Here is a 12,541-nt window from a genome sequence, read left to right on the forward strand (position 1 = left end):
TCGTTCAGGACAAAATTGTCGTCTGGGCATTATGTGGATGATTTCGTGGTCATTGATCTTGAAATTTTTTTCCATTTTTGAAGTCATCTACAAGAGTAAAAAGTTATGAATTTACAACATTTACGTAGAAGTATTTTATAAATTATCAAAATATTACCTGCTTCAGTCAGTATTTCACTGTGAAATCTGAGCTAAATGATATTATCACACAATATTACATGAATAATTGACTATTTTGCGCACACATAAACAAAAACATGAAACATTCTGACCTCAAAACTTTGAAAATCCATTCGGTATTTTTTTTACCTTTATGGACGATTGGGTCATATATAACCCATGAAAATTATAAAGCTATTCTGAAAATACCAATGAACTATAATTTTTACTTTGTTGAGAAATATTATGTATAGTTATTACAATTTTTAGTCCTAAGAGGTTTCTGCTTAAAAAAAATTAAAAATATTAAAAGTATTAAAATTCAAGCCCCACTGTGAAAATTTGAAAATTCGTCATTTTTTAGATTAAATATTTTTTATATAGCAAGTAGCTGGAGATTTGCAAAAAAATATCCTAGATTCCTACATCTTTCTACTTTGTGATTAGGTACAAACATTAGAAAGAAATAACTCCAAGTAGTCAAGAAAAATTATTTTTTCTATGTGTCACGGGTGACCCAATCGTCCTTAAAGGGTTAACCCGAAAAAAAAAGAAGGAAAAAGCGCGCTCATGAGAGGTAGATAGTCACGTAATAGTGTCCAGGACAAATTCAAAATGTGTCCTAAAAAATAAATTTGAACTAATTGAACTGATACAAATCCTAGTAAAATACTTTAACTTTTTTAAGCTTCATAATTTCCCGCAACTACCAATAGAGGCGCTGTAATAAACACGATATTTTTAATATTTTAAATTTGAATATCTCAAAATTGTCATATTCAATTTTACTGAAAACTTATTATGATATAGCTGAGCTTGAGACCTATCCAACAATAAGTCATAATCTCCTGTTGGATTGCCCTGCCCCGAGCTATAAACGTTCAAAGTCCAAAACTTTACTGCGGACTATACCTTAGGTCTTAACAGATTTCATTTGATTTTATTAAAATTCAAGTGGGCGTTAAAATTAATCGTAAGAAGCTTCTAAAAGGGATCATATATTGTGACCAGTGATAAGCCCTGATAAGCTTATGGTAGCCTATACCTTACTATGTGCGCGAATAAAAAATAGAGATTAATTGAATGAAGGGGCTGTTCCAATGAGAATTGAACTTGTCTTTTTTTTAGCATATTACTGTTCTCAAGTGCTTCTGTATTATCGACTTTTCTTAATATTTGATCCTGTCACGACTGTTTGGTGGCTTTAAAACACGGCAAGAACTAGGGAAAACAGTCAAGACAGCAACCAACACAAAAAAGTCAATAATGCAGAAGCACTTGATAACAATAAAGTGCTAAAAAAAAACATGTTCATTTTCATTGGAATATCACTTTTAGCACTTTACTGTTACCTAATGCTTCTGCATTATCGACTTTTCTTGTATTGGTTCTTGCCTCGACTGATTTCCCTAGTCCTCGCCGTGTTCTAAAAATACCAAATAGTCGTGACAGGAACCAATATAAAGTAAAGTGCTAAAAAAACATGTTAATGTTTCATTGGAATAGCACCATAATTCCTAAAGACTTGAAACACTCACAGGCCTCCGAGGTTGCCTGTTAAGAATCCCAGCTCCAATCAACTCGTCAAGGTTTCTCTACTGAAAGGAATTCAGGTTAATCGAAGGTTATATCCATCTCTAGAATATTTCATGCTAAAAGATTCACTTAAAACGTCCATTAAATTTATCTTTTTTAATTTTCTCTGTATTATAATCCTATATGATTTATTATAAATTAATGATCAGCATTAGACGATAATTCATCACACTGGAAGTTTCATTGTCGCTTAAAAACCGCGAAAATGGCACAACAAAATATTTATCACGCAAATGCAGAAGTACCAAGACAGAACAAAATTTAGTGTCATCATTATAATTTCTTTTACTTTTTAGCGACTCCTATATAGACTGAGAACACGGTATCCAGCTGAAATCGACGCAGGACAATTGCAATCGATCCTGCGAACAAACGGATGCACTTTTGGGCGGACCCTGCGTGGTCTATCGCCTCTCGGTGGTCCTTCATTGGACCTCTGTAGAGCATTACTGGCACTTAGGGATCCTGCTCTGGGTGGTCGTCTGTCTATTGAGCATGTTCCAACTCTTATGAATCTTCTGCGATTTTGGAAGGCGGCATTTAGACGCTGTGGCCCTTCCAGTGGCGGAACACTGTCATTCAGTCGGAGTACTTGGGGCTCCAGGGTGTCCTCATACAGTCTGAGGGGGCTGCTGTGGGCAAGCGGGGCCACAGCAAGTAATAAAGTGCTAGAGGCCCTTGTTGGGCGGTTCTGTCGCAATAAACAGATCACTCTCGAGGGTTACCTTATGTCCATGGCACGTTTGCACCTGGCACATGGTTAGTAGCGCTTAAATTCAGCATGAAAAATCAATTCTGAATATTTCTTTGCAAATAAATACTTCCAGAACGCTACCACAGTTTGGACACAAAGGCAAAAGCAAATCCACTGACCTTAGAAGAGATGATTCTAATGACGATCTATTCCTGAGACCTTTATCGGCGGCCGCAACATTTGATTGTGCAAACACCCGCTGACTTTTGAGCCAAAGAGCAACAACAATTGAACTGGATTTATGCAATACTATATACAAACATAATTTTCTTTAGACAAAAACTAAAAATTACGAGAGCAAAGACCCCAAATATTTAGCTATTAACTATCACTCCACAGACAAATCTAATTTATATCCGTCCTTTTCCTTTCCCTGAAATTGTTTTAATATATTTACAAAAAAAAAAAATGTAATTTTTAAATTAATATATTTGAGAGAGATTTTGAAATAAATCACTTTTTTGTTAGTATTTTGCGACATAATGACTTTTCTTTCAAAATCTCAGGAAGTTCTACATTGAAAGATTACGCATTCTTAGAACAATCTTTAGGGAATCAGCATTAATTTTTGATTGAGCGTAGATTTTGCCCTCAACCAGAACTGAGGGCTCCTTCTCGAGCCACTGAATGGCTTTTTCAACATGAAAGAGAGACTTTTCCAGCAATGCTTGGCACTCCACCTCGTACTCCACGCCTCTTCGTGCCATTTCAGCCAGAACAGCATGCAACTCAAAGTGCATGCACCCACGAGAACGATTTTCAGCTGAGGAAAGAAAAAAAGTAACTTTTATAGCTCACATAACTTTATAATAATAAGTTCTTATTAGAAAAACCTTGTGTCTTCAAAAGATGCACGATAACTACTTTTTATTTAAAAATTAAACTTAATTAAAATTTTATAACCGATTTTATTTTCTTGTTTATTTCTTTTGAGATTTCTCTAAAATTACGTTATGCAAAAATATTTGGTTTCACATATACACGGAAATAAAATATTTTGCAAAATTGTTCGTAAATGTTTGTGAATTTCTACTAGGAAGTTACAAAATGCTTGTTAATCGCATAATGAGCAGCTCACAATAACTTTTGTTTTGTAAACATGTTTTTTGACTTTTCTGTGAGAGTGAATGAAACCAAGATCTAGTCATCTCCCTCACTCTCATACGCAAATTTGAAAATATGTTTACTAACAAAAGTTATTGTGCGTTATGCCCAGCGCACAATAACTTTTGTTTAGTAAACATGTTTTTGACATTTCAATGAGAGTGAGTGAGATCTAGATCTAGTCATCTCGCTCATTCGCATGGAAAATTTTGAAAACGTGTTTACTAAACAAAAATTATTGTGCATTGGCCATTATGCCAAGCGCATAATAATTTTTGTTTGTAAACATGTTTTTGACTTTCCTATGTCAGTGAATGAGACCGAGATCTAGTCATCTTGCTCACTCTCATAGGCAATTTTGAAAGCATATTTACAAACAAAAGTTATTGTGCGTTGGACATTAGGCATAACCCACTAAAAAGCTCGTGAAAGTTTGTATTTTTTCATAAACATTGTTCGTAACATGAGGACGTAACGAACAGTATTTATTCATTTACAAACATTCGTTCGTGCATTTGTTTGTCTAGCAGAAATATACAAACAAATGACAAAATTTTACAAACATTTTTGGTGTGTTTACGAACATTTACGAACAATTTTTTTTATAAAAGAACAAAAAAATGCTCGTTAAGTGAACATGTTACGAACGAAATTTGTTAAAATGTACAATCTTTTACAAACTTTTCTTGTGAGTTATACGAGAACAATTTTATGAAATATTTTTTTATGTGTAATTAGAGTAAGTGTGCCAAATTCCGGCCAGCTTGCAATTCCGGCCACCTTTTTTGTTCCTTGAATTTCCATAAATTTTTAGTTTTTACATACTCTAGAGATTATACAATGCAAAAAAATAACAAAAAATGTAGCTTCGACAAACGAGATGACGTGAAAAAGATATTGGAAGAATTCCCAAAGGGCAAGGAACTATGAGAATGAAGGTGGCCAAAATAAGGCACCAAAGTTATGTTTACATTTTTATTCATTTTAATATGTATTAAGAATGATTTTAGAGTAAATAAAGACGATAAACTGTCTAGAAGGTTCCAAACAACGCTTCTTAAGAAGAAGGAATAAAAAAAATCAATTAGCATTAAAAATATTACATTTCAGACTTGAGACATTGGCGCTTGCACGCAACTATGCCGAAATTTGGCACACTTACCCTATAGTTATTTTGCTTAAAATTTCGAAATTTAGAAGGTAAAACTATTTTTATCGGGTTTGATACAAGTGATCATAATTCCAATTCTCTTGGACCGATTTTATACTTCATGAATTAAAAATTAGAATATTCAGAAATAATTTAAATAAATTGTTGAAAAAAGTCTGTCTGATGTGAATTTTAAACAGAGAAAGTTTGACGAAAAATAAAATGCAATTTCCACGAAGGAAAGTTATACTGAGATCGATGAGAATGTTTTTGTACCTTTGTCTAAATCGATTAAAATCGTTAAAATCGTTGCAGAAATGTATCAGAGAACTGATTTTCCCGATTTTCCTCAAAGAACTCTCCCAATATGATGTTTCCCATAAACGCCTCAGTAAAGGATTGCATTAATTCATTAAGAAAAATACTCAAATTCATAAAGATTAGATTAAAATAGGATTTTTTGTAATTTTTTGCGGGGGATAATCGCCCAAAAATATTATTTTGCATTTTTTTCATCTTCTAGAGAGATTTTACAATGCAAACTGCAACGAAATACTGCAGAAAAATTTTTGGAACAGCTCCAGGAGGACAAGCAACTTCGAAAGAATTTGTGTCCGATATTGCATACAAAGCAATACCAATATATCCTTATTCATTTTCAAATGCAGTAAGAATTATTTCAAAGAACAAAATATGATAAACTGATCTTTAAGTTGCCATCAACTTTCTTGAAATAGAAGTTACAAAAAATATCAATAATTTGTATTGAAAATATGATGGTACTAACTGAGAACTCTGGGAAATGCACTCTGTCCGAAATTTGGCACAGTTCCCTTTATATGACTAATTATTTTTTCTTCATATAGATCGTACAGTTTTCTGTTTTGAAATTAAGAACCTTTCGAAAGATTTTTAAATCTCCAATTCGCAATCCAGGTAATGATAATTAAAAATAAATTATTTTTAAGAGCACTTACCAGGTGCCAGAAGAGATATCAAGTCTAGCATCTCATTGCACAGTTCAGCTTTCATCACCAGTAAATCCTCAGAAATTTTCTGTAGCTCTTGTGGATCTCCTTCCCCAATTTTCTGTACCAGGACACACTTTACATCGCACATGATGAAATGCTTGGGTGGGAAGATTGTTGAATAGTCTTCAATAAATTGAATACAGCTCTGAACATTCCCTTTCATTTTAGTCGCATCCTTTCCTGCTTTCTGCAAAACCTTTTGAATCTCCTTAAACTGTACACATCGAGAACATTTTCCGCATTTCCAGTCATTCTTCCAATCTTTATTTCCTTGCGGGAGAAATAGTCCATCGCAAGTAAGTGATGAAGCTTCCGGAAGAGCTCCACATTTAATTGCACTAAAATTAGTGCCCAATTCTGTGATGTCCAAGCACCTTTGGCAGTTGCAATTGAACATTTTGGTTTCCTTCAGATGCTGCTGACGCTCTAGAGTGCCCCATAGTGCATCTGTGTAGCAGATACTGAGATGATCCCCCTTTCGGATCTCCCTTGCGGCCCAGAAGACAACATCCCCAGTCTCTGTGAAACTTTTGGCCACATTGGCACAGCAGGAGTGCTCGAACAGGGATGCAATGGCATATATGGCTACATAGGGAGGATCTGTGAGCGGAACTTCATGTCCATTGATATACACAATTCCCAGAACTCGCAAAATCTCTTCCTCTGTCCATTTGTGTTCCATTTTGAAGAATCTTGGGATGAACTTAGCTACATGCTCACGATCACTGAGCCACTGCAGTGAATCTTTTCTCACATCATTGTGGCTTTCCAGTTGAGACAATTTATCCCATTTTTCTGGACAGGAGTTCTGCATTAGGAGGCACCTCAGTGTCAAGATACACTGATAGATTGGATGAGGAGAGACAAAGTGCTCGATTGAAACACCTCCACGAGCAGCGGACACTTTGCACTCTTCTGCATGACTTTCAGCTTCCTCACACTCCTGACTACACATTGGCCAGCCACATTTTGAGCATTTTCGCATGTTCTTTTCCTGAATTTCCTGGAAAGAAATTTTTTTGAGAGCACATAAAGCTATTCATAGATTTCCTCCAGCATTTTTCTTTTGACCAGTAAAATAATATCCACATGAAATTAATTATTTAATCCCACAAAATATTTTAGAAACATTACTAGTCACATTTAACAGAGTACATAGAAAAAAAATATTTTGTAAAAATGTTCGTAAATGTTTGTGAATTCCTACTCTGAAAAAAATGTTTTGTCAAATTAACAAGACAAGTTTGTAAAAGGGATGTTCTTCCATACAGAATATGGAAAAGTTTTGTAAAATCGGCGGCTAACTGGATCTTGTTAAAAGTTTGTGAAAAGGGTGTTTTTCCATATAAAATGCAAGAAAAGTTTTGTCAAATTGGTAAATAACATCCTTTGACAAAATTTCAACAAAATCCATTTGTTCGTTTAACAAAACATTTTTTTCAGAGTATGGGGGAGTTACAAAATGCTCGTGAATCGTATAACCCACAAACATGTTCGTAAAATTTTGTACTTTTTTCACAAACATTGTTCGTAACATGATCACTTGACGAGCATTTTTTGTACTTTTACAAATATTGTTCGTAAATGTTCGTAAACACACAAAAAAATGATCGTAAAATTTTGTCATTTGTTCGTAAATGTTTGTTTTTCTGTCGAACATTTTACGAACATTTGCGAACAAATGACAAAACTTTACGAACATTTTTTTCTGTGTTTACGAACATTTACGAACAAATGACAAAATTTTACGAACATTTTTTTCTGTGTTTACGAACATTTACGAACAAATATTTGTAAAAGTACAAAAAATGCTCGTCAAGTGATCATGTTACGAACAATGTTTGTGAAAAGTACAAATTTTTACAAACTTGTTTGTGGGTTATACGATTCACGAACATTTTGTATCTCCCCCATAGGAATTCACAAACATTTACGAACATTTTCACAAAATATATTTTTCTGTGTAAGGAGAAGAGGGTCACCTTTGAATTAGGGTACGTTAGACACTGGACTAATAACCAGGGAATAAAGCTTATTATAATGCAATTTAGATTCACAATGGGTTTGTAAAGCTAAATAATATTACGATATAGTCCAGGTCCGTTTAAAAATATGAAAAAGCCATTTTTTAAGCTGCCCCAATTCAAAGGTGCCCTACTTCCCCCTAAGTTTTTTAAGGAAAAATCAATATTGATTAAACAAACACGATTCATTATGGTATGTAATTGATTAATCCTTTGTTGTAATCCCATCGTGTTTTCTGTTTAGCTCAAGCTTTAAGCACTTTTGAATGCTTTCATGTTCTAGTTGATCAAACAACTTTTATAGAACATTTTTTGTGAGACGAAATGTTTAATTAATTGCAGAAGATATGTTTTTCGCCTGGTTTAGAATTTTAACAAAATATTTATACACACCTCCAAGCATCCTAGACAAACAGGTGCTGTGAGTTGCGATGGTCCAGTAACAATTGGAGCTTCCTTGAGAACTATTTCACCAAATTTAAGATTTCTATTGGCTACAAGAAACCTTCCCATTTTCACATCCTGACAAATCGTAAAGGCAGGACAACACTTCTTGTGATTTTTCCAATCTTCACGCTGATGTTTAGCACTACAGTAAAACACTTTATGGCAACTAGCACATTTTTTGTCACATTTTATACCACAAAAACCACACAATCCCGATTGATGATCCATTGAAAATATCACTTTTTCACTAAAATCTTTATCTAATTTCAAATTAAACCTCTATCGAAGGTGAGCTCTAATAGTGAAATGTTAAAAGATATCTTCCCTCTCGTGCCGCCAAATCTCCTCTAAAATTAGGTACGAATGATATTTTTGGTCACTTCATCGAGCACACACCGCGCAATTAATCATCCAAATAAATAAATTCAGGAGATTATAGAGCAGATTTGAGTGAGTATGAAGTTTATGCGGAAGAAAATTAGGCAATTAATACACGCGACGGTTTACCCGAACATTTAATGATCAATAAAATCTCTCAATCGTTCAGCGTTTACTAGAATCTAATTTTCACTATAGGGAAATCTGAGAGTTACTTTGAAGATGAGATGATTTTCACTTCATTGAAACACTTTTATATACTAGTATAGAGAAGAAAATTATGTGATCTTTCCTGACGACCGCTGAAAACGAACTAAACGTAACGTGGTTCAAACATTTTCATCCTCATCCATGTCCCATATATACATAACTCTCCAACGAGGGGTTCACGTATTCGTTGTCTAATAATTTTAGAGAGAGATAGTCAGTCGCAGAATTAATAATTTTCTGATCTTTTCTGATAAAAATAACATTTCTTTAGAGATAAAAAGACAGCGAAAAAGCCAGATCAGCCTGTGGTACATGGAGTTCTTCACGAGTCAAATAAAAAAGCCTAGTAAGTTCGGGATGGAACCAATGTTGAAAAACATAAATATATTTTAAAAAAATCAATAAAAATTATAAATTCAGAGAATTTTAATAAAAGCAGGGGTTTTAAATGGGTTTACAAAACATATTAGAGGACCATGGGACAGTTTTAAACATTTGTTACTTTTGAAAATATATCAGCTCAGAATATAAAACGAATAACTCGCGTATAGCCAACTTTACAGGGAGGCATTTTCAAGTTGAGATTTTACAGGCTGAGTATAGGATTTTTAAGTTTTGAAACCCCTATAACTTTGGGAATAATTAACTTTCCGGTATAATATTTACGGGGAAGGTAGAGGGTGTCAAGGACTACTATTTTTGCAAAAAATCGACTTATTCGACTTATATTCTGACAAATCGATATTCTTTCATGCTAATTCTTGATAGGGTAGGGGATACTGGGGCAAAAGTCACAAATCGAAAAATTTAAAATTCAATATCTTCCAAGGTAAAAAATATAGCGGCTCAAATTTTTTCTATAGATAGCCTCCATAGACCTTCTTCAATGTCGTAAGTTTCTTAAAATTTGAACAAGGAATTTAGAAAACAAAAAATATCGAAATTTTTAGCCCTATTTTTGAAATATTTCCCTTGCAGAAGATAACCATTATTACCTACTTATTTTCCAAATTGATGCACTGGTGAATATTTTCTAAATAATTTGGATTTTTTGAATACGAATCCGTTATCTATTTTAGAATTTCATAAAAGTTCTTTTCTCCAGAAATCCTTTTATTAAAAATGACCACTTGGGGTGAAAAGTAACAAAAGGTATGGAGTAAAAAGTAACAAAAAAAAGCGAAGCAATTTCTGATGTCTCACGGTGAAAAGAAACGTCATTATCATGTCTCGCCGCTTGTTGTTTGCATTGTTCAAACGATTTGCAGTCTTTTGTGTGTTTTTTCTAAAATAGCTTGAAAAGCGCTTTTCTCGTTTTCTTACTTTTCTCCAAGAGAAAACGGTGTTTCACAAAAGTGTAGATGAATAAATTTTCTATGAAGATATGTCCTCTAGTTATTTTTTCAAATTTACGGAAACCCGTAATGAAGCGAATCAAAATATGATAATATCCCATGTCTGGTACTATTTGCCCCAGCATTTTTGAGAATAGTCACAAAATTACCTTTTAGAAATTGGCTCGATAAACGTATTTCCTTACAAAATAGAGGAAAATTACTTTCACGAAGTTGTAGAGCGGTAAATTTCCTATAAAACTGAGCTAATTAGAAATTTTTGAAGCGTTCGAGTAGCTTGTAAAAAAAATAAAATATCCGTTTTGTGACTTTTTGCCCCAGTCTCCCCTAATATTTGAAAAGATATGATTTATTTATATAAATAAGGAAAAAATAATTAACTAAAATTAGTGAAGAAGAGTTCATCTCGGAGTAAATAAATGATAAATGGAAGTTCAATATACGAGATGAACAGTTATTCTTTAAATTGACCAGAAATTTTAATAAGAAAATTAATTAAATGTATAGGTAGAAATTTTCAAAAAAAAGAACCATTTTATCTCGGAGAGACCATTAGAGCTATCGATATATGCTTCTCTTATCTTATGTATTTTTGTGATTAAGCCGCCTTTCATAATCCGACTTTCAGTGTGTCCGACGTTCAACACTGTCCGATATTCAGCGCTGTCCGACTTTAAACGCTATTCTACTTTTAACAAATTAGTCTATATTTCTGATAATAATAAAAAAAAGCGAATAAAGCATTAATTAGATTATATTCTTCTCGTAAATCGAGCTTACAAAATATGACATCACATTGTTTATTCGTTTAATTTGGTCGTTACCACAGCTAAAGACCATGCAATCTGTTAATAATCTGCTAAAGACTATGCAATCTGTGTCGGGCTTCAGACATGGCTTAGCCTTATGGTTTAACTTCTTTAAATTCTTGTCAGACTTCTTTGGAAATTTTTGAATTAGGTTTGGATATTGAGACTAAATGTTTAATTAGATTTTGAAAAACTTTTAAACCTAGCTCACTCGAAATATCAGGGAGATACAAAATCTGATTGAAATTGAACGAAATTAATTTATGATGAAAATGAAAGAACATGCTAATAAATGCCAGAACATAACAACTACTTAATGCTGTTAAATATTATGTACTTTAATTCCCACTTCAGCTAGTTTGAACTTCTTCTTCGATCTTTCATAACCCAAAACAAGGACGGTCAAATTTGATAACTTGACAGGAGTCTATTTTTAAGTACGCGTGAGGTGTGCTCAAAAAGTAAGGTGACTTTTCACGTTTCTCAAGCTAATCACATTCGATTCTTCATTTTTTCTTTTCTAATATCTTGGTGGACATGTCCCCAATATGTTACCAAAATCAACCCTCTTACACTTTTAGTTAATCTTTTATAGATATAAATGTTATATGTGCTTGGAGATTTTTTGATAAAAAAAATCATCAACTAATCTGTATTAAATTTTGTATTATGTATTAAATGTTAGTTATGCTATTTAGAGAGCCTATTTTAAGCATATCGAATTTTTATAAGTGGTACAGTCTGTTCACAGAAGGCCTAAAACAATGATGATGTTCGCCCTGAATGTCAAGAAACCGATGAAAAGTTGAAGCAGTGAAGAATTTTTTTTGGAAAATTTTTGGATCACTATTAAAGAAGTTCTTGAGGTTACCGGCATATCAACTCGTTTATGTCTTCAAATTCTTTTAAATGTTTTGGGCTTGAAACGTGCAGCAGGGAAGTTTGTTCGCAAAACTTCTTCACGCATCCTTGTTCGCGGTTTTTCTTTGCCAAAAAAAAACGCCTTAGGGGAATGTAGGCATAGTTCGCACAAAGTGAACCTTCATACGATGCGAATTTTCTCTTTGTTTGCAAAGAGCTGACTTGCCATTTCTCATCTCGTCTCATGAGCTTAATAATTTTCTATCTTTTGGTTAAGAAATGACGCACTAGCTCTTTGCATACAAAGGGAAAATAAGCGTTATTTGAAGGTTCACTCTGTGCGAACAATGCCAATATTCCCCTAATCATACCTCAGTTATCGTTTTTAATGCTAAAAAGCTCTATGGAAGGATGGCATTTTGGTACAATTAAGGAAGTTGAGACCCTACAGCCGAAACAGCTCGAGGCCATATCAAAGAGCCTATCAAAAGGACTTCAAGAATTGAAAAAAGGTTAAGAACAAGTGTATTACATCTGCGGGGGATTATTTTGAAGGGAATTAAATAGATATTTATATAATATAAATAGAATTTTTTACCACACAGAAAAATCTTCGACTAAAATTAAGGAATTTTTACTTAAATCATACTAAAATTAGGATAA

The 12,541-nt window shown here is 33.4% G+C and overlaps 3 protein-coding genes across 7 annotated transcripts in view; 1 reads left to right on the forward strand and 2 right to left on the reverse strand.

The window, feature by feature from the left end:
• Positions 1-2,987, forward strand: part of LOC129802683 (calpain-A-like) — a 67,679-nt gene extending 64,692 nt beyond the window's left edge. For all 5 annotated transcript variants that reach the window (XM_055848688.1, XM_055848690.1, XM_055848689.1 and 2 more), the window contains exons 9-10: positions 2,052-2,514; positions 2,583-2,987. In XM_055848688.1, coding sequence (XP_055704663.1) covers positions 2,052-2,514; positions 2,583-2,665 — 546 coding nt within the window. In that variant the 3' untranslated portion in view covers positions 2,666-2,987. The remainder of the gene's footprint in view (positions 1-2,051; positions 2,515-2,582) is intronic.
• Positions 1-12,541, reverse strand: part of LOC129802702 (parathymosin-like) — a 265,721-nt gene that overhangs the window by 43,661 nt on the left and 209,519 nt on the right. The gene's annotated exons all lie outside the window — the stretch shown is intronic.
• On the reverse strand, positions 2,921-8,958 carry LOC129802687 (SET domain-containing protein SmydA-8-like). The gene is made up of 3 exons (XM_055848699.1): positions 8,212-8,958; positions 5,741-6,797; positions 2,921-3,272 (listed from the first exon to the last, which is right to left on the reverse strand). Exons 1-3 carry the CDS (start codon positions 8,491-8,493, stop codon positions 3,022-3,024), a joined length of 1,590 nt encoding a protein of 529 aa, XP_055704674.1. The 5' UTR covers positions 8,494-8,958; the 3' UTR covers positions 2,921-3,021.

Source organism: Phlebotomus papatasi, chromosome 2 (assembly GCF_024763615.1).
Source record: "Phlebotomus papatasi isolate M1 chromosome 2, Ppap_2.1, whole genome shotgun sequence".
Lineage (NCBI taxonomy): Eukaryota > Metazoa > Arthropoda > Insecta > Diptera > Psychodidae > Phlebotomus > Phlebotomus papatasi.